The 22,883-nt window shown below is 37.7% G+C and overlaps 2 protein-coding genes across 8 annotated transcripts in view; both read right to left on the reverse strand.

The window, feature by feature from the left end:
• Positions 1-6,538: 6,538 nt before the first annotated feature.
• Positions 6,539-18,693, reverse strand: agpat5 (1-acylglycerol-3-phosphate O-acyltransferase 5 (lysophosphatidic acid acyltransferase, epsilon)). The gene is made up of 8 exons (XM_026939225.3): positions 17,651-18,693; positions 13,359-13,428; positions 13,087-13,202; positions 12,905-12,994; positions 11,439-11,529; positions 9,998-10,159; positions 7,686-7,809; positions 6,539-7,558 (listed from the first exon to the last, which is right to left on the reverse strand). Exons 1-8 carry the CDS (start codon positions 17,867-17,869, stop codon positions 7,333-7,335), a joined length of 1,098 nt encoding a protein of 365 aa, XP_026795026.3. The 5' UTR covers positions 17,870-18,693; the 3' UTR covers positions 6,539-7,332.
• Positions 18,694-20,915: 2,222 nt separating this feature from the next.
• Positions 20,916-22,883, reverse strand: part of mcph1 (microcephalin 1) — a 35,880-nt gene continuing 33,912 nt past the window's right edge. For 5 of the 7 annotated variants that reach the window (XM_034302635.2, XM_026939280.3, XM_026939283.3 and 2 more), the window contains 2 exons: positions 21,325-21,562; positions 20,916-21,183 (listed from right to left, as the gene is read on the reverse strand). In XM_034302635.2, the coding sequence (XP_034158526.2) occupies positions 21,131-21,183; positions 21,325-21,562 (291 nt within the window). In that variant the 3' untranslated portion in view covers positions 20,916-21,130. The remainder of the gene's footprint in view (positions 21,184-21,324; positions 21,563-22,883) is intronic. The other 2 variants (XM_026939286.3, XM_026939279.3) reach the window with 2 other exon arrangements.

Raw genomic sequence — 22,883 nt, forward strand, 5'->3', positions numbered from 1 at the left:
GTTGCCAGGAGAACGGTACATTTCGGACTGCATTGTGCCGAGTGTGAAATTTGGTGGAGGAGGAATTATGGTGTGGGGTTGTTTTTCAGGAGTTGGGCTTGGCCCCTTAGTTCCAGTGAAAGGAACTTTGAATGCTTCAGGATACCAAAACATTTTGGACAATTCCATGCTCCCAACCTTGTGGGAACAGTTTGGAGTGGGCCCCTTCCTCTTCCAACATGAATGTGCACCAGTGCACAAAGCAAGGTCCATAAAGACATGGATGACAGAGTCTGGTGTGGATGAACTTGACTGGCCTGCACAGAGTCCTGACCTGAACCCGATAGAACACCTTTGGGATGAATTAGACCAACATCAGTGTGTGACCTCACCAATGCGCTTTTGGAAGAATGGTCAAAAATTCCTAGAAACACACTCCTCAACCTTGTGGACAGCCTTCCCAGAAGAGTTGAAGCTGTAATAGCTGCAAAAGGTGGACCGACATCATATTGAACCCTATGGGTTAGGAATGGGATGGCAATTAAGTTCATATGTGTGTCAAAGCAGGTGACCGAATACTTTTGGTAATATAGTGTATTTCAGATGGCCTGCTCATTGGTGGGTTATCTTTGAACCATTTTACTGAAAAATGGTGACATCTGCTGGTGAAGAGGTTGTTCTGCAGGCAAGGATGTGGCTAGGTTCCCTGTACATGTGCTGCGCAGTAATATTCACATTACAAACACGATTCTCTGAATTTGACTGTAATGTATGGCACTGATGAGACTGTGGTGACCAAAAACTGCCTTGATATAAGCAAGGATAGGCCGTTTTATGATTTGGACAATAGACCAAGGGATCTTTAGACTGTCCTAACAGAGACTCAGTCAAAATATCTTTGTCCTTCTAGACTGGCATCGACTGTAACATTTTTGGATTTTGTGGCATTTATTAGTATCACTGTCAAGAGGTTTCCACAGGTTGATACCTGCAGAGTATAAGTATGAGAGAACAGTTCAGAGAGAACAATTGTTTAGGCTATTAATTTGATCAGACTGCATAATATAATCAAGTTAACAATTTAAATCCACCTCCAAGTTAATTCAAATCCAAGTTAACAATTTAAATCCATTTTTTTTCCCCTTAAACCTGGAGAGGGTGCAGTTTGTTAACCTGCTGCGTCAGGTTCAGGCTGTGCCAGTGTTTGAGATGTGTGCTCTGAATTGGGAATTGTGACTTATTAATGTTGCACACTGGTGTGAGTTTTTGTAACCACTGACAATACTGTGAAAAGCAAGTCCACATTATTTGCAGTCAGACTCACATAGTCTGTCCTCTCTAACCTTTCCTTGGCCTTCACCAGTTATGCAGCATATTTTGTATTTGGCATGGCTTTAATGGCCTGCCGGGTTGGGAGAGTATATTTAAGATGTCGTTTCCCAGTAACTCATTAAAGGCTGAGAATCCCTTACAATAAAACTGACATGGGCATCATCCAGCTCACCTTTTTTATTTCCTGGAAAGGACAATAATGTAAATGAGTTTGTTTTATGACAGATGTTTAATCAAAATGTAGTCAAATAGATTACATGCAGTTAAACGGTTTATAGGCTAAATAAGTCATAGACATCAGTATTCTGGGTTTTAATACTGTTGTAAGCAGCGAGGGCAAATTTGTGTTTAGACCTACCCTGTTTGTTCACAATGTCCTGCTGAGAAATAAGAACTACAGTTTCAGAATCTGAAATCTGAATCTGAACCCCTTTCAGAATCTGCAAAATGTTCATTATTTTACCAAAATAAGAGGGATCATACAAAATGCATGTTATTGTTTATTTAGTGCTGACCTGAATAAGATATTTCACATAAAAGATGTTTACATATAGTCCACAAGAGAAAATAATAGTTGAGTTTATAAAAATGACCCCGTTCAAAAGTTTACATCCACTGGATTCTTAATACTGTGTTGTTAACTGAATGATCCACAGCTGTGTTTTTTTGTTTACTGCTAGTTGTTCACGAGTCCCTTGTTTGTCCTGAACAGTTAAACTGCCTGCTGTTCTTCAGAAAAATCCTTCAGGCCCCACAAATTCTTTGGTTTTCCAGCATTTTTGTGTATTTGAACCCTTTTCAACAATGACTGTATGATTTTGAGATCCATCTTTTCATACTGAGGACAACTGAGGGACTCATATGCAACTATTACAGAAGGTTCAAACGCTCACTGATGATCCAGAAGGAAAAGCCATGCATTAAGAGCTGGGGGGTGAAAACTTTTGAACAGAATGGAGATGTGTACATTTTTCTTATTTTGCCTAAATATCATATTTTTTTTCATTTAGTACTGCCCTTCAGAGGCTACAGAAGATACTTACATGTTTCCCAGAAGACAAAATAAGTTAAATTTACCCTGATCTTCAAATTCAAAAAGTTTTCATGCATATCAGTGACAATTAAATTTTGAATATTGATATTGCATAAATGTCATTTGCTGGTGTGAGTTCATAATATTGCCACATGCTAATCTGTTCCTGCAGGTTTACATCACTGAATAATACACAATAATAGACAAATAATCGACGAATTATATGTATAAAAAAATTGCCAAACATTAATTTGTTGGTTGCGTAAGTATTCACTCCTGGGTCAATATACTGTACAACCATCTTTAGCTGCACTTACAGCTGGGATATGTCTGGGATCTGTTTTGCACATCTGGATCCTGATATTTTTGCACATTCCTCTTGGCAAAATTGTTCAAGCTGTGTCAGTTTGGATGGAGACTATTGGTGAACATCAAATTTTAAAACTTGCCACAGATTCTCAATTGGATTGAGCTTTGGGCTACGACTGGACCATTCTAACACATTAAGGTTCTTAGTTTTGAGCCCATCCAGTGTAGCTTTGGCAGCATGCAGGTCGTTGTCCTGTTAGAAGGTGAACGTCTGGCCCTGTCTCAAGTCTCTTGCTTTTCTTCTAGCATCGCCCTGGATTTGGCACCATCCACCTTCCCTTAACCCTCACCAGTTTCCTTCCCAGGCCCTGCTGATGAAAACCAGGTGACATGATGCTACCACAACCATGCTTCACTGCTCTTCACAAAAGTAAAAGTACCTGAAAAAGCACTTTCTTTTTATCCAGATTACATTATAGATTATTATGAATTATAAAATCAAATTATAAATTATATTATTAAAAATTGTAAATCTATACTTAGATTTTAGATTATAAAACGCCAAAGCTTCTTATTGCATACAGCAGATCTGTATATGCACAGTCATTGGTCTTCGTAGAAAAGGACAGGCAAAGCAGTCAAATGACACAGAAACCTAGCTTATGGCATTAGAAATTCCATTTATTGCATGGTTTTATTATTTCAAAAGCAATGACAAAATGTCATACATTTCGGATATGGCCTTTAGATGACTCTACAATTTGTGTCTTGAAGAAATTCTGTTACATTAATATGGCTATTGCAGTAATACTGTCGCAACAAGTATTTAAAGATTAGGCATAAAAGCAGCACCAAATTCTGTGATGTTCTCTTCTGTGTATGAGTTTATAGTTCAATAATAACACTGAAAGAGATGAAAAGGGGCAGAGGGGCAGTTATCAGTAATGTACAGACCTCTAATGTTAACATAAACAGGTAATGTTTGCTTTCTTATACACAAGATAGTGAGTACCACAATGTTATACTGATGGAAAAAAAAAGATTTTAAGCCCTAACAGCAGCAGTAGAGACTGATCAGTGAAGGTTTTGTTTGCCATTGTACCTATTTGGTTAAATATTTTACAATGAGGTCACAATGATAATACAAAGTTTCTGATACCCAACATGTGACGAGAAGGAACTTCCTCACAACCCCATGTCCAACTGTCCTTTCCTGACTGTTACTGGAAATAATCTCTGGGATTTACTGGATCATATCAGGAGATGATGTGACCCCCTGCTTGCTAATGACCAAAAACGTCATCAGGTTCCTCTGCAGGAATTTAAAGACATCTCACAATATCCACATTCACTGACTCATTTGCTCACACCGGTCACTGGTTAACGTTCACACTTTTCCTGTTGTCGTCCTGATTCGTTTTCCTGTTATTGTTTTTCATTTGTTTATTGTTGTTATTTATGTAATAAGGAATGGAATTCCATTCCATTTTTCCCATCAGTATACATTCAACATTCAGTCAGCACGTAGATGATCACCAACAGTTCGTGAGAGAACATTATGGTCATGGCTTGTACATACCAAAAATCACAAACATACTAGTTACGGGGAGATTCAATCTCAACCAAACAGATATTCCTGCAAAAATATCATAACCCAGTTTTCTATTCAGCAGAATGATCAGATGGATACACTTTTAATTCTTTTTTCTTACTACAATGATGGTCAAGTAATATTTGAACATCTGAAAACTGTTGAACTATTTATGTAATGGCCTGATCACCTTCAGAACCAGTGGCCTGTTGGATATAACTTTATTTTAAAGTCCTGCTGATAAGAAATTGCTATTCACTGGAGTGATATTATTTATTAAATCAAAATAATAATAAAAAAAAAACAGTCCCAATAAAATAATAAGCCCACCTAAAACCCCATCTAAGCAGTCATCATCAATCATAAATAGACAAACTAAACAAATTTAAATGAAACAAAACACACTCTTGCAGGTTGGGTAGAAAAAAGGCAAATGCATATACAATAAAACAGCACTGCAATTCTTCAATCAGAACAACATAAAACATTTAGGAGCTTCACAACCCAAATATTTCATCAGGTAAATTATAGGGCATTTTTTCACCATCAGAGCCCTTTTAAGACATTTTAAAATCTGCTACAATATGGATGCCAATTTGAAAGATTTTATTTGACTTTTGGGCAAAACTATCAATTTTGAGAATGGTTTATTTATTTATTTTTTCATAAAATGAAGGAAGCATTCATACTTCACACCACTACATATTACACAATCTGTAGATAAACATTTAGAGGTAGAGTTTTTTTTTGCGATATAGAGGAATAAATTGGCTACATCCTGACTAAACTCACTGACAAAATAATGGAACAAACAATTACATGTATAACAAATCTGAAGAGATTGTGAGTTTTGATCAAATTGTTTTTGAAGCACACTTGGTGTAAATCAATTCTCGTATTTACGTATCTGAACACAACTCAGGTAGAATATTGTTCAAACCAAATTATTAATGGATGAAAATATCATCTGGTTAAAAATAATAGACTTCAAAATATTTTTTACCAGAGACATTATAACAATGTATAATCATTAGATAAACAGAAACTATACAATGTGCACAATAGACAATTACTGGCTTTCCATTTGGCTACATTACGGGGAAAAAAACCTCTAGACGCATTTAAGCTTAAATCAGGTGAGGAAGGGCACCAGGTCAGTAATCGGTCATGACTGAAACGGGTACTGGCTAAGCAGCAGAGTGCTTATAGATACATATGATTGAGCATTGTCCTGCATAAACACCATGGTCTCCTTGCTGACTTCTTTTCTGTTCCACTGTTTGAAGAAAGTGTTTTGTTTTTTTTTTTTAATTCAGAAACTGACAGTAATTTACTTGAAGATATACTCCAACTGACCACTTTAATAGGACCACCTGTACTCCTGCTCATTCATGCAATCAGCCAGACATGTGGCAGTAGCACAATGCATCAATCATGCAGGTCAACAGCTTCAGTTAATGCTCACGTCATACATCAGAATGGGGAAAAATGTGATCTTGGTGACTTTAACCATGTGACTTTGACCATGTTGGTGTCAGACGGGCTGGTTCCAAGCACTACAGTCTCCATCCATGAAAACCAATATACATCCAATAAGCGGTAGTTCTGTGGGTGGAAATGCCTCAGAGCTCAGAGGAGAATGACCAGACTGGTTCAAGCTGACAAGAATCTATGGTAACTCAAATAACAACTCTTTACAACTGTGATGAGCAGAAAAGCATCTCAGAATGCACAACATGCCAAAACTTGAGGCTACAACAGCAGAAGACCACACCGGGTTCTCCTCTTGTCAGCCAAGAACAGGAATCTGAGGCTAGAGAGTGCACAGACTCAATGAAATTGGACAGGTGAAGATTGGAAAAACATTGTCTGGTCAAAATCACTGGGATTTTTTCCCCCATTCAGATGTTAGATGTGAACAATAAACTGAAGCTCTTGACCTAAAAGCCAAATTATTGGCTGAATGGATACTTGCACAAATATGCAGATGTATAGATGTTTCCTTAAGTGGTCCGTGAGTGTATTCTCATTATTTTCCATTAGAATGCTCTTGTTAAATATCAGTACATGCCAAAACAGATACACATATCAGAACAGTATTTTCACAGACTCATTTTAAAATGAGACTACTGTGAGCAGATTAAGTGTTGAGTGTAAAATGCTGAGATGTGGGCGGTAACTTGTCTTTTTGTTTTTCACCTGATATTGAATAATACTGGAACCCACTGTGATACTAATACATTTTAAAGCAAGTTATCTTCAAAACATCTGCATGTGCATACACTGGTTTTGTGAACAACTGAATAATGGAAAAGTGACTGAGGTAACAGGGTTAATTTTGCATGTTAAAGGCAGAGTACAGTGAAATGCTTCTCTGTTGCATTTTACTGCATATATATTTATTAGATAGGTATTTAGTGACAATATATTGCTCCTACATCCTTAAGTTTGGCAAAATTGTATGAGACAATCAATTGTGCAAAGGAAAAAAAAAAAGCAAACAAACCAATTTACTAATCAAAATAAAGGAATAAAGCACACTTGATATGTAAACAAACCAAAATGTCATGCAAAACGACAAATTACAAAATCTCAAACAAGTCCGATCATAAATGAATGCAGTTTTAACAAACGTGTTTTTAAAAAAAAAAAAACAAAAAAAAAAAAACAAAACAAAACAAAACAAACAAAAAAAAAAATCAGAACCAACGGCATTAATAATAATATGAATACTTGTATGGAAAGCTGAACACAATAAAAAAAAAAATCTTATCCAACCTTTGTATAAGCATGTCAACCCCATTTAAAATTCTGCTCTTCTTTTATTTCCAGCTCAGAATAGTAAGATAACCAACGTAATGGACATGACACTGAGAATGTAAAAACCAAACAAAGACTTCGAGACAAAAGATGCAGTGAATAAAGAGAGATGGTGGTCATCCTCCTGCAAACACCTCTCGGCCCTAACACGGCAGAAAAGAACACTCCAAGATGTGACAGCATGGCTGGCTGAAAACACAAGGATCTAACCAGCACTAGTCTCCTCATGCTGATGCGAGCTGGCAGGAAGTCAGTGGTTTCTTTTACCTCATGGTCGTATATGAACCCACAGCCATCCCAAAAGAGTCCCATAGATCCATGTTTTCACGTAGAGTTTTCTACCTGACTCGGTTAACAGCACTGGCAAAGTGAGGCCGCTCAACACCAGCAGTGAAGGCAGCGTCTTTTTGAGGCTGAGCGCTGACCTTTGACCTTCTCCTGGAAACTTGCATTTTTCGTTGGGCTCCTCAGACTCATAGAAGGAAGTCAGCAACCTAAAATAAGGTAAAATGCTTTCTTAGGATGTCATTTTGCAAACAACAGCCACTAAAATTAAGTGTAAATAGAGGTAATCTGGTGTAACACATGGCGAGATTGGGCACAGGAACGAGAAATACTTACTTATCCTTAATCTCAAATCTATCATGAAGCCACCTGCGGAAAAAGCCTGGCTCTGGAGGAATCTCCCTCATGTCCAGCCGCTCAAAGTAGATGTGCACCCTGGAGCATTCTTTACAAAGGAACTCTATTAACAAGAAACAAGACAAAGTTGCAGCATATCTGTTATAAATACAGCAAACAAGTAAATACCTCTTTAGGCTTGTGTGATATAGACTTTTCCCTCATCACTGATTTACCATAAATAAAACCTAAAGCCATGGAGTGGCGCTGTTGAGTGTCATTAGGTTTAAATGTAAACTACTTGGACATCACTGCTGCAGCAAGTTTCTGTAAGACAACTAATTATGTTAATAAGTATAGTTGCTTTTACATTTTACACACTTTAAAACAAGATTTACTGCCCTTGTGCAGTCTCACCACCTCTGGCTGCTTCTACCATACGTTGTGGATGTAGGAGTAGGTCAGGAACTGCTTGCTGGCAGTGACAATAATGAAAACTCAACTTGATGGCTTTTTAGGTGATTCTGAAGATTCCAAAGATCATCTCTGACAACTTGTCTGTTACAGATTTTGCATGTCACTTTATTCAAATTGGGCAACACAGATTGAAGAGTGACACATTTTTTTGTTTTTTTTTGGCACAGTGTCTGCCATTTTCAGCATTGGGCACTACTACCACTAAGTGTGTAAAAGCAGCGCCCCCTAAATTGTGCAGCTTGATTACCTATGGTTTGTTGGCTAGCTTAAACGCTGTCCATTACAGTCACAACTGGTGCATGTTTGAAAACGTATTTTAAAAAGTATTTATTAAAAAATTTAAACCAAGAGTAAAATTATGCATTTTTACAATTAAAAAAGAGTAACTTCAAGAGTTAAATGGCAAACCTGCACAATTATTAATACAATATAATCAGAGTAAATGTCACTGGACATCATGGCAGTGTAAGATTTTGTGTGGGAAATATTCAATTGTTACATCACACAAGCCTATACCTCTTTAAGAAAAATACTGAAAAAAGGAAAGCTATGTAGATACTTTGCATTCAATCACTCAATATTGGACATACAGTATATGGCATCCAAACATCAGTGCCTGACCTCACTAATGCTCTTGTTCCAAAATCTAACCAAATCCAACCCTTCCCAGAAGAGTGGAGGTTATTATAACAGCAAAGAGGGGACAAACTGTGGAATGGGATGTTCAATAAGCACATATGTTTGTAATGGTTAGGTGTCCACATACTTTTTTTTGTTACTTTTGTTCTGTTACAAGCTATGTAACAGTAAATTCAAAAAAACAAACAAAAACAAAAACAAGCCTATACCTCTTTTAGAAAATTATTGATTAATTATAATAATTCTAGTTATTTGGCTAGCACTTACATGTTGCGGTTTTAAGCATATTATCAGTTAGACTCTCAAATCTAACATTTCAGGCTGTTTCTGGCTATTCTTTTATCTTAAGACACACTTGGCTTAAAAGAACCATAATAGAAAATGGATTAAATAATTCAGTTCAGTATTTTTCCTCTTTGCTTCATATAAATACACCCTAACTTAATTCATAAAGAATGAATTGGACACATTTCCGTTGAGCTAAAGATATCAGGAATGAGCGGTGAATGTTTGAACAAGTTATGCAACCAAGGGATATAATTTTAATCCTTGCAGCACACTGGTGTCTGAGAAACAGTCAAAAACAATTCACACGTGGTCATAAAAACAATAACGAGCTTCTAACTGAGATTTCTGATGAATATATGAGCTGAGCATTCTCTAAATCGTCTGACAAATACTCGAAGGCAAAAGCCGAGCAATACAATGCAAATGTGCACACCTGCTGAGGACCAATATATATACGCTGAAATAATATCTGACTCACCCTTGCGCAATGACGAAAGCACTTGATTAACATGTGAAGAATGTTAGTCGTATCAATAACATTACTTAGATGCAATTGCTGTTTATTCCTGTCCAAAAACAGGATGTTTTTTTGCATAACATGTGATGGCTTTAATGTTTTTAATGGAACACCAAGGCGCGGGAAGATAGCACGCCATAACTTCCTGTTTATAGGAAGCAACAGGAAATCCATATTTATGTATTCTAGGAACCTGATTGTACTTGGAATTAACAAACGCTGATGGGCAATCTGCCCTTTTTCAGATCTCTAGATCATTCTGAAGACTTTCAAAGTAATTTAACATTTATATTAGATGACCTACCCCTTTATCCAACTGAATTATGTGTAATAATACATGTAACAGTTTAATTGTAATTTTTCTGGCTGTACTAGAAGTGTGTAACGGTACCTGGCATTGAAGGGGCAGAGCGTCTTTTCCCGTCTGCAGTCAGCGTGCCTTCGTAAGCCACTGTGACATCGTAAACTGCGTCCAGGTGCTCCTTCATGGACTCTATTGCTACATGTGATGCCTTCATTCTTGGCGTCAGAATGTGTTTTAGTACAGAAAGCCCTATGAGAGTCATAAAAAACAAACAAATAGAAACAATGTTCACTTCTATTGATGCACTGATCCCTCTTTTAAAACCTTTGATATGATACTGATATTAGATCTAAGTAAAGACCAATAACTAATATGGACATCCTTGTAGTAACCAAGCTTACTCACTACAGCCATAATTCTCAAAGTGGAGCCTGTGAAGTACATAATATGGTGAAAAAAGCACACAACTGTATAGGATGTCTTTGTATGCTGTAGCATTACAATTCCTTTCACTGGAACTAAAAGGTCCAAACATGTTTCAGCATGACAATGCCCCTGTGCACAAAGTGAGGTCCATGAGGACATGGTTTGCCACAGCCACGCTCCAAAATCTAATGGAAAGCCTTCCCAGAAGAGTGGAGCTTATTATAAGAGCAAAGGGGGACTAAGCATGTATGGGTGTGATGGTGAGGTGTCCACATACTTTTGGCCATATAGTGTATTTGCCTTAATGTTCTTAAAATTAACTCTGTGCTGAGATCATAACACCTTATTATCCTTGGAAGATCTTTTACTCCAATGTATACTCTTAATTTATGCATTCAGCAGGCTATAGTCAGGTCCAAGCCAAAAAGTCAACAGAGAAGGGAAAAATTAATTCCAGTGTAGATTGTAGACAGGAAGGTCCAGGAGGTTTGTCTTTTGCAATCTTTTCTTTGTACTAAATTTAATAGTATCATGTAGGCTAGGAAAATATAGACATTTATTTTATATAAGAGTCCTCATTGTTTTATTTTGTTTAACTTCAACCATTTAATGTTAAAATAAGGTAGAACCAGTAAGAAACCTGCTGTATGCCTGTTTTATGATCAGATTTGACTGTACACGAATTTGAATAAGAGCCACTTTTTCCAGTTATTACATGTCACTAGAGATATGCTGCAAACATTTGCGGTTATCACAGAATGGCACTAATAAATGTTTCCTATATCAACATCACTTAATAAGAATGGTCATAATGGCAGAGAATGTCACTCTGACTGATGAAAGCACAGGTGGGAAATTGGCAAACAAGTCAAGAATGTTTCTAGCAGACCCTAATATCAGACACATCATAATTCACTCAGCCCTACAACTACATAATCCTACTGTGGCTCAGTCTAATCAGCAAAACGAAACCTTACCATCCGTCTAATATCTAATCAAATTCATACAGCCAAGAATGTGTTGCCCTAAGGAATACTGACTAAGACGGCTGAAGGTAAACTGATGTGGAAAAAATATCAATGTGGCACAGAGAGAAAAGTACCTTCTTTTGCAGCAAAAGCCTGACTGGCCTTGATCACTTCCTTAAATTCAGGGTTGTAGCGCGTTCCCTCAGGGAATATGACAAGATACGTCTGTGAAGAAAATAGTGGAACAGAGCACAAACGTTAGGGATGTTTATATGTCTGAAGTAATGGATGTTTATATGTCTGAAACAATTTTTACAGAAGCATAAATCAAAGCCTCTGAGGAATTAAAGGCATCACTCGGAAATGCCCAGTAATATAGTGATAGAAGACTCCAACTTAAAAGGCTTTGCTCCATCCCATCAACTGTCATGGGATCACAGATAGTGTCATGGGAAAAAGTCATTTGGCAATAAACCTATTTTTTTCCAGTCAGTCACAGAAACTTTAGAAAAGTCATATTAAATGTCCGGGACATTTCTCCCAGTAAAGAAAAGTATCAACATGAATCAACTGTAAGCTTGGAGATCTCTATATTGGGTTTATTCAAAATAAGCAAACAGAGTACACAAGAATGCTGTTGCTGCTCAATACAAAACATGTTCACTACAGCAAAAATAAACATTGCCTGAATTTGTGTCTAAGGTTTCCATTTCAGTTGATTAAAACATTCCACGTTATAAAAGTACAATCACTGAAACTCCATTCAGACTCTTAGCAGCATAGAACAAAACAAAACGTGTCCATTAGAATGTAACAATATTAAACATTAACTCTTTGGTCAGGCTTTCACTGATGTGCAGGGTTGCCATTTCTCAGAAAAATTTCAACCCCAGCTACATCTGAAAAACCACACAAAAAGACCTGAAACTAGCTTAGGAGATGCATGCTTATTTAACTTTAAATGTTTAGCATGTTTACTCAGTGGTATTTTATGAACAGCCTACTTTGTTATGCAGTCTGTTGAATGTTTTGTTCAAGATACAGTATTGTACGATATATTGACACATCATTGGGATCATTACAGATTAGAATCAGAAAATCAGTCCAACAGTCTACAATACATAGATAAACTTACACGCCAAGATCTGGCTTGAATCAGAAAGGAAAACCTTCAGTTTCGTATAGTTTTGTTGTCTTTAGACGAAGTGGTGACGTATCATACTTTTTATGAGTAACATTTAACTAGCTAAACACCTGGTTCCTGTTATCACTTACATTATAGCAGCTACACCAGTTGTTCCCTTACCAGCCTCTCTTTTCTTCTCTCTCTTGAAACTAATAAGACAAAAAAACTCTGTCTTAGACTCCTCTGTCGTGAAGAATTTTTTTATTTTAACTGAACTGAATCATATTGGATCAAGCTTGAAAGAGATCGTACCAGATGAGTAGTGAGTGAATTGAAGTGTAATCATTTGTTACTTGTTTAACTGTATCTAGGTTGTGTATCGTATCCTCTGAAAGAGAGAGACTCGCACCCCTGCCTGTTTAGTGTAATGCCCAGGTTTTAATTAGGACATGCTGTACAGTATTGCATACTCACTGGTGCTCCTAAAGCCATCTGAGAGCGGAGTTTCCTTCTCATGGCCTTTTCATCAAACTTGGCGCTCCGCTTGACGTATATGCCGCCGTGCTTTAAAAGATAAATAAGATGTCCCTTATCCCAGTAACACTTACCAAAGTACATTTAAGGAAGATGAAATATCACAAGTAAGCATACAGTACCTGAGAGAAATACCAGCCGTACAATGGAAGCCATTTCAGACCATCTTTTAACACATATCTTACATGGCCGAGTGCATTTTGGCGAATTGCTAGCATGTCAGCAACGATCCAATCCGCTATGGCACGGAAAAAAAATATATTAAAACAACGCTCACTCAATCAATCCTATGAATTCCATAGACAGAATTTATACTGCTAATATATAGGTTATTAATAGCTAATGTAGTCTAGCTGAACACAAATGGGCAACATGGCTCTGCACCAAGACTTACCTGTGGATTGATGGTTGGAGAGATAGACGACATTCTCCTTCTTCTTTGGTATGTCTCCATAAATAATAATCTGAGTGATTAATAAATGATACTATATGAGAATGCAGGTAGAAAAACAATGCGTCTGCCAAAACGAAAGAAACACACACATGCGGACATTAACATCGGCATTAGGAACTTTTCACTTCCATTATTCTCAAGCGTATAAGTGATATCACCATCTGCTTATTAAAAGTCATAATGAAGCTTCACAGTACACTCTATTTCATATCCATGTGTCCTGGGCTGTAAACACACCAGGTGTGACATTCAATATGTGCTCATTATTTGTACAGTTTATTGGAGCACTGTGATTTCCAGAAGCTTGTGTAAAGTGTTATTACTATAATTTCAAATGTGCACCTCTGCTTGTGTTATTGAACTAGGTAATGGCTACACCATATGTGCTCTCAGGATTCCTGTCATGGAAGCAGTCCTAACATTCTGCATTAAACTGAATGAGAAGCAGTGCTGTTCTCAGTTCTGAATTAAATTCACTAAATTCACGTGAAATACTTGCAAAGTTGACTGCAAATCTAAAATAACATCATATGATGTTAAGAATAAACACAATAAAAGCATCCGTAGATTCATTTAGGCTGTAAACAGCCTTGTAGCCAATCAGCATTGAGCATAAGATGTTCAATATGGACCAGCACTTCCTGTTCTGAGGTAGTGTTGTTTTGATGTGTTTTTAAATCTGCAGTCATGTTTTGCATGTTTATTGTGTTTTCTGATTTACTGTCGCACTTTCGGTTTAATGTGTTTTGCACCAATGGGCCACCCGTACATTAGGGATGTCAGAATGAATTTCACGGTTTGACTACTATTCACATTTTCACAATCTTTACACAAGGCAATAAATCCACCTTCCAATGTTTCAGAAAAAAAGTTCTACTTTTAGTTGCTAACCCAAGTCTACGCCATCATGCCTTTCCTAAATTGATTTGGCTAAATAATCCTTGTCACTGGATGCAAGCAAATGGTTCTGAATAAGTCACAGGTGTCGAAATCAATTTCTGCAGCAGATTCATGTATGTGAATATTTTACACCCTGTCTCTATTTCAGTCCATAAAGACAAACTGAACCCCACATTTCCACTTTCTTTATCCTGTGAACTGTACAAAAATTCAATGTATATATAATGATGTCATGACTGTGCAGCCTGTAGCTACAGACCAATGTGTTAGAGAGATAATGATACTTATCAGTATTTTGCCTGTTTTCCCTGCTGAGTAATCTGGCTTCCTCCGAACTCCCAAAAACACGCAAATAGTTGGACTGCCTACACTAAGTTGCCCCTAAGTGTAAATAAGTGTGTGAATGTGTGAACACCATGAAGATGGGGCGTATTTTAAGCGAGTCTCATCTTCATGTATCAGTATCAGTATTTGGTCCATGGGCCTTGCCTTTGACACCTCTGGAATAAATGCATGCCACTGATGACATGCTTTTCTCTCACATATAAATATAAATTACATATCAGTTTTCTAATTAAATATTAAAAAGACCAATTAAATGTAAATTTTTTTAAATTCTATTAAATGTAAATAACTGACAATTTCCAGCCAGGATGTATTGGAGTCTTTTGCTGGGTGACAAATCCAATCATTAATTTCTTCTGCAGATTTTTGCAGATATACACGTTTACACTGCAATTATTCGTTCAGTTAATTTCCTTCATATTGGCTTCAATTTGTTTATACTAGTCCACTTTAAATGTGTATACAAAGGTTTTTACATTAAACTATCGGTCAGTCTATTAAAAGATTCTGCTGTGAAACATAAAAAAACCCACAAAAAAAACCTCACCTAAACAACTTGGCTATTTGATAAAATCTAATCATTAGTTTTTCTTTCATTGTCATTATGGACCATTGTAGTACAAAAACCCTGCACATGTGGTTTATATTTGTTAATAAAGTTAATCCAATAAATAAATAACATTTAAACCCACGCTTTTCACTTCCACTGGATGGATTAAAGCTAAAACAGGTGAAAGAACTTTGCACATCCTGCTCTGATTTGCTTTATCACGTAGACCTAAACAACAGTACTTAATGATAACGTGATAAATCTGATATCTCTGTCTCAGATGGTTACAGATAGTATCTAAAAACATTTCATATTATCAGACATGTTGTGGTGGTGAGTCACACCTTTATGAGAATGTTTAAGTGTGTTGCAAGACAATTGAACTTGTTCTGCAGGTCAGTCAGCCTAATCTACATTACAGCCAGAGAGGCAAGTGTATTTCTCAATAGATGGATGGAGCACACATATTGTTCTTGTTGTTTTGGAGTTCTTATACAATAGCACTGTTGAATTCTCATATCTGATTGCTCAGAAAGGGGTTGATTAATTTTCTACAACAGTACAGCTAGTATCATTTCTACAGTAACAGCTCATTCACAGGAACTTGTACGGCAGACGCTCCACATAATCTAAGCCTAATAATAAACGGATCTAAGAAAACATGCTGCTATTTAACAAGACATATTAACAGGAATTACTGATATGGTGAAGCATTCTGTTAGATGTTTATTTTCCATTTATGGAAAGAGTCTCAGGTGTCATCGCTTCGTTAACAGTCAGTAAGTTTTTTTTGCCGGAGGACTTTGACTTTCTGGTTTCTCTTTTTTGTCTTATTAACTTCAAGAAAGAGAAAACAAAAAGAAAGGCTGGTGAGAGAATGACTCTTTCGAGCTGCTGTAACGTAAAAGATAACAGGAACTCACTTGTCTAGAGGACGTGCCACAATATTAAACATTAACTATAAAGGGTTTAGTGTCATTCTTTAACAAGCTAAAAATTGTCATCACTGACAAAGCACTTTGGTAGGAGAGGAATAAAACACACTGCGATGTGCTGCTGTAGAAAAATACTCCACTCTGTCATGGATTTTTGTATAACAGGACACTCTTTCATGTTTTATTCCTTACACAATGCATGATGTGGACTTCCTAATGTGCAGTTTTAATCGGGTTTCCAATGTCTGTGAAGTCGTAAGAATATGACACAAGGAAATGACATCAGTACGACAGCATTCTGTTATTGATGGAGACGTCAAATTTTGCTCTGTATAAGGGCCTCTGCTGAATGCTTTAAATGTGAAAGTATTCTTTTTCTGATGGTGATAAATGTGGAGTTGGTGAGAAAATATTAAGAGAACATGTCTGAACACGCTGTATCTTGGAATAGCTAAGACATGAGGGTAACAGGGCAGAGCAGTAAGCAGGAAAATACCATGTTATGACTAGATTGTCTTTCAGTACTCTGGTCTGCATTAAATAAGGAATAAAACACACTGTCATGGGAAAATAATCCATGATCTTTTCTCAACGATTACAATTTTTAATTTATTAATGAATAACATGTTGTGCTTTTTTTTTGGCTGTTTATAGTTGCATCTAATGTTGTGGAATGTCTGTAAGGAAAGTAATTTTTTTTAATGTTAAAGCAGCTACAGTCATTTTTTTCCTCAATTAAAATTATGATGGTGGGGGGATGCACGTTGTCATGTTTCAGAGAAACTGGAAAAAGCACAAACTCCTCTGTTCTGAAGACTTCCTCATGGCACAAAACTTCCCAACTGTTACAAAGTCAGTGCTGACACTGGAGACTTCTTCTATAAGTGTCATATCAGCTAAAGGTCTCCTTCCGGAAAACGAAACCATATCAACAATTATGTGTTAATAACGTAATAAAAAAAACAATCTGTTTATTATTAGCCTTAGGTTACGCAGATTGTTCACCATACAAGCCCCTGTGAATGAGCTGTTACTACAGATCATATAATCCATAGATATAATCCTATCACTATTGTCGGAGGTGCTGTTTTAGAAAATTAATCTCCACCTACTGACCAATCAGATTCGAGAATTCTGCAGCGCCGTGGTATCAGTTATCTTAGACAACGCCAACGCCTTGATCTGTCACTTTTCTGGAACGGCTGAGATTTTACACAGAACAAAAAACTATATTGGTTTGTGCTTAATTGCATTAGTATTGTGATAATGATTAATGATATATATCCTGCAGCCCTTGTAAACCATGAGACTGGTCAGGTGTAGCCTGACTAATCTATGAAACTAATAATTAACAGTTCATAAGCAGTTGTTGTGTCTTGAAAAAAAAAAAAAGGTGATGAATTGCAGTGCTTATATACAATAAAAGAGGCTGCAGGTGAGCTCAGTAATGTGGAAAGGGAAATATACTCATGATTTTGGAAGGATAGAGTCAGTAAACTCACCTCAACCCCAGTGTAATTTTCGAAGAAGAACAGGACCATGCTCTGGTAGATGGTGTAGATGTGGTCGTCCACGGTGTGGTACAGTCTGGCCGGTAGGACAGTGGAGAGGACTCGCCATGCGCCCCAGGACAGCAGGTAGACCGGCGCAGTGCCGAGCATGACCGCCGCCGGAATGCAGTAGCGCAGAGAGTACGTGTGCACGATCAGCGACAGCAGCATGGTTAATATGGCGCATACACACACACACAGAAAAATACTACTCGTAATCAACTTAACACGTCGTTTGAAAAGGCGCTCGGGGGCTTTACACAGTGTGCGGAAGCGAGATCTGGCAGCTGCTACACCACTTTGGCTAAGCTGTTCTGAAATGTACAAAAGTTTCAGCTTAACCCTGTCATTGTGCAGAATATAAAAATATATTGCTAAAATACAATAAACCCTCAAAGCCCTGACAGACACATGACAAAGTGTACTTGCCAGACAGACGCTCAATGCAGAGGCATGCGCCTGTCAAAACCGCGGCAGTGCGACTATACACCAGGCTTTACGGTAACCACAAGGCGTTTGATTTAATCGACGGTAGAAAAGTTTACTCGCACACTTCCTTATTAATCACTACACATGAGAAGAATAGAACAGAATGCTTGTTTCCAAGTTTGATCAACGATAACAACCAGTTTTAATGCAAATACACCATACAAACCAATGAGAATCTCAGTTCTGTAATTCTCCCCAGTCGCTTGGTGGTTACCGTAAAATCCTGTATAAACTCACACTACGGGTTCTACCGCGGTCTGTCAAAGGTGAGGCTAATGTTAATGCTACGGAGTTGAGCTCCAGACTAAAATGGCAAGGTGTCTAAATAACACCAGTGTGCGCCCCTTTAGAGGTCGATATACTCAAACTCAGAACCCAGAGACGCAAATTAGATTTAAAAAATCTTATAAATCTACTCCTCTACTCTCTCTTTACCAAAGTCACGCTACACTCGCAGCACGGACCCCATATTGCACCCGGTGACGTCAGCTACTCACTAGTATCGCGCTCGCTCATTGGTGGAAGCGCCTGCTCTTGGTGTAGCAGTTGCTACGGTAAAGGCGGTGTCCCAAATATCTCACTAGTGTGCAACTAGGGTGCACAAGCCGTTATTTCATACTCTGGAATAAAGCGATGCACATTCCCATTCCGCACACTCCCACTGTAAATTCATACTTTTCCCCAGGCTTAATAAGTACAGCAAGAAAGTAAATATGGAACTTTTTTAAATTTTGAACACAATATATGTAGTGCACTTGTATAAGGAGCAGGAAGGCATTTGGGATTCGACCAATGACACGCCCCTCTTTTCGAATCTACAGCAAACACGTGAAAGGAAACCGCCGGCGGTTTCGGGCTGCGTCCAAAACCCCACATTAAAGTACTAACGCAGGTATGTAAAATAGTGCGTCAGCGCAGGAGTGGGAAAGATGAAGGTCATGGGATCATTCATTCATTCACTCACATCTTATTCATCTGTAACGAGCATACAGTATTACTTTATATTATGTATTAGATTATGCCTGTGTGTGAGATTAAAAATAGCATGCAGGGGAAGTGTGAAAGCTGCAGTTTGGACGTGCCCTCAGTCCGAGCACAGTGCATGCAGCACACACGTGACCTCAGTCCGGGTACAGTGCATGCAGCACACACGTGAGCTCTATCAGGGTGTGCAGGTTCAGTCAAGCTTCTCCCAGCACTGGCCCTGGAGAACCCGCCTGTCCTGAATGTCCACACTTTTAACTCAACAGCTAATTAACAACCTTTCCTGAATTGAAGTGGGTGTGTTAAAGCCCCAAAACACTCAAATGAGCAGGACACAGTGCTGCCATCTCTTTTCAGGGGAAAGTAAATAATGCATGCTCAAATCTCCAGATGACGCCACAGACTAATTAGCATACTGATTAAATAGTCATGATCATTTGCAGACCAAAAAGTGTTACATGAAGAAAGAATTTTTTAATTTTTTTGAAGAATAGAATGCAAGTTTAGCAGAATATAAATTAATTAATCAATTAACGTTTTCTTTGGTCATGGCACCGCAAACTTTTTTCATGTTTACAGAATACTATAAAAAAGAAGTAGTGCTAGTACATAGTCTAGAAATAAACATGAAGGAAATGGTTATGGATGGAGTAACTTGCTTTTATTATGTGTAAATATAGCCGAAGAAGAGAGTTCAAAATAAAGAACGGTGTGCGGAGGACAAACAATGGTGGTCTGTGATTGGCTGTTGGGAAACAATGGTGGTCAGTGATTGGCTGTTGGGAAACAATGGTGGTGTGTGATTGGTTGTTGGGAAACATGGGTGATCAGTGTTTGGTTGTTGGTAAGTAACAATGATCAGTGATTGGTTGTTTGGAACAATGGTGATAAGTGATATGTTGCTAGGCTCTTTTTTGAAATAAAGTCACTAAAGGGGTCTTAAAAGTTTCCAAGTCTAGTGAGGAAGTCGGCAGGTTGGCAACACTCTTTGGATACAACCTCAGTCTGGGCACAGTGCTTGCAGCACACACATGATCACTACAGGAGTGAAAAACATCTTGAGAAGTTATGCTTAAATTAAGGTATAGATCATGTGTCAAAATCTTACTCAATTAAAAGTGGAAGTTATCCAGCCAAATAATGGACTTAACTGAAAGTTAAAAAAGCTGCTATTTTAAATGTAGTCAAGTATTACCAATTAAAATGATAATGTTTGTAACTATTGAAATTACGTAGGTCACAGCAGATGATAAATTGACATGATTCCGGATATTTTTTTTCTACACTGATTAATTTGACTGAATGTGTGAAACGGAAAAGTGAATAAAATGCAAATGAAATATGAGAGAGTCATGTCAGTTGATATATACGTAGGTGTAGATAAGGGGTGGCAACCCTAGCATGAAGAATGGCTCCGTCTCTGCATATATAGCATATACGTTTTTTAAAAATCACATTCCATAAAGAAAATAATTAAATATAGTAACAGAGTACAATGATACAATTCTTTTGCACCCCTGGAGAACTCTCAGTATGTGCTGGTTCAGTCAAGTCAAAATGAACCCATTTTGCTTTAATGCAGCAGTCAGCAACTGAAGGAATACATTTTCTACTATTGGAATGAACATATGTCTCGCTGTAGCAGTCTGCTTTAAATTGTCACCACCTCTGTGTTGTGCTATGATGTTCATTTACATTAAACAACAGTATCTAAGCTCAGCTCTGATTTCCGTCCTCGTAAATGAAATCAAATCAATCCCTGGCTATGAATCATTTTATTTAAGAGTTTTATTAAACAGTATCTAATACACAATAACAGACAACAGGAAAAACGTCAAATACTCATAAAATAATCAATCAAATACACACAACTTACAAACATACATATGGTGCATATGTTATATGTCACAAATTCACAGTATTCCATTCACAGGAATGTCACCATCACACACTGTCTCTCTACTCCAGAAGGTAGTTGTCATATGGGAGCAGCACATGATGAGTCACACAATCTGGCCAAGAAAGGAAGAAAAATCTTTTGTTAACATGCTACCAACAATACACACTTGTAAACAGTGTAACAGTTTCAGATTTTTTATATCTCAGAATATAACCATACAGGTTTACAGTAAAACATGTAGGAGACATCTTACCTAAAATCCACTGCTCTGATAGGCACTTGGTCCCTTCAGGCTTTTTGCCTTTGTATTCCCCGATGCAGATGCTGGCCTGGCGAACGCTCCTGCACACGGCGCCCCCGCACAGCTGGACGAGCTCCGTGAGACTGTGGCAGGGCGGCTGAGACAGCGATGACACAAACATGAGTGGCTGGTCACGGAATAGATCCTGCTGGTGCTCTCCGGCCGAAAGATGCTGCTGTAACCGGCAGATCTGCGAGAAACAGTAGAGAGAAAGGTTGCTATTAGCAATAGTACCTAAATAATAACCCTGTCAAGTTATGCCGTCTGATGCAAGTTGGCAATTTAATCTCTTATATCATATGTACACTTTTCTGGCCACGAGCTTCAGGATCTTGAAGGTTACAATCTGATTGTCTAGCTTTCATGTGCTGGTTTCCAACAGAAAAATACACTTTTGAACACCTCAACACAGTGAGCTTTTTTGAGCAAGATATAGTCACTAGCCTGCAAAAAGTTCATGGAATCTTGACTTTAAACTATATTCAGACTAAGGAGGTAAACAAATATGAATATATTCTTCAGAATGGATGGATAATGTGTTCTAAACAGACACAAATACAGATACTAAAAGAAGGCACACTGTTCATTTTTTGTCTATCGTTAGTGGTTTGGTCCAGTAGCCTGACCTAAACACTGCCACACTGAGCTCCAAAACAAAACCACATTTCTATTATAGTTCTATATAAACTTGCCTGAAAGTCACAAAAGAATGTTTTCAAGTTTTTCAGTGTTCTTAAAAGAGCTTTCAACCTCATTTTTAAAAGAAAGTCTTTCCATAACATTGTTGCAGGCATTACAATGAATTGCTGCTGAAAGGACCCGCATCTCAGCTTTTCGATTCTGATATCGTGTCCAGCAAACCTTTCTGATCTTTCTAAAAATGCAACAACCTACAACTAAACTAAAACTGATAAAATATTTATAGGTGGCTATTGTTGTCTATAAACAACAGTTCCCTGATTTGGGGGAAAAAAAAAAAAATTGTTGTTTTGAAAGATACATTGTATGGCCAAAAGTATGTGGACATCTGACCATTGCACCCATATGTGCTTCTTGAACATAGGATTCCAAAACTGTGGGTGTTATTGTGGAGTTGGTCTTCTCTTTACAGCTGTAACAGCCTCCACTCTTCAGGAAAGGATTTCCACTAGATTTTGAAGCATGGCATTGGGGATTTTTACCCATTCAGACATATGAGCATTAGTGAAGTCAGTCAGCATTCCAGTTCAACCCAGAGGTGTTCAGTGGGGTTGAGGTCAGGGCTCTGTGCAGGCCACTTGAGTTCTTCCACTCCAACCTTGACAAACAGTGTCTTTATGGACCATGTTTTGTGCACAGTGGCATTGACATGCTGTAGAAAAAAAGTTTTGGGCTAGGACCCTTAGTTCCAGTAAAGGAAAAGCTTAATGTTAAAGAATACAAAGACATTCTAGACAATTGTGTGCTTCCTACTTTGTGGCAGCAGCATGGGGAAGAACCACTTATGGGTATGATGGTCAGGTTTCTACATA

This window comes from Pangasianodon hypophthalmus, chromosome 3 (genome assembly GCF_027358585.1).
Source record: "Pangasianodon hypophthalmus isolate fPanHyp1 chromosome 3, fPanHyp1.pri, whole genome shotgun sequence".
Taxonomy (NCBI): domain Eukaryota; kingdom Metazoa; phylum Chordata; class Actinopteri; order Siluriformes; family Pangasiidae; genus Pangasianodon; species Pangasianodon hypophthalmus.

Bases quoted from the DNA above. Each gene is read 5' to 3' on its own strand.
- agpat5 (XM_026939225.3), bottom strand. From the start codon at position 17,869: ATGCTGCTGTCGCTGATCGTGCACACGTACTCTCTGCGCTACTGCATT. The intron at 11,530-12,904 runs GTGAGTATGCAA...TTTTCTTCACAG, and splicing joins AGATGGCTTTAGGAGCACCA to ACGTATCTTGTCATATTCCC. The intron at 10,160-11,438 runs GTACTTTTCTCT...TGACTCTCATAG, and splicing joins GGCTTTTGCTGCAAAAGAAG to GGCTTTCTGTACTAAAACAC.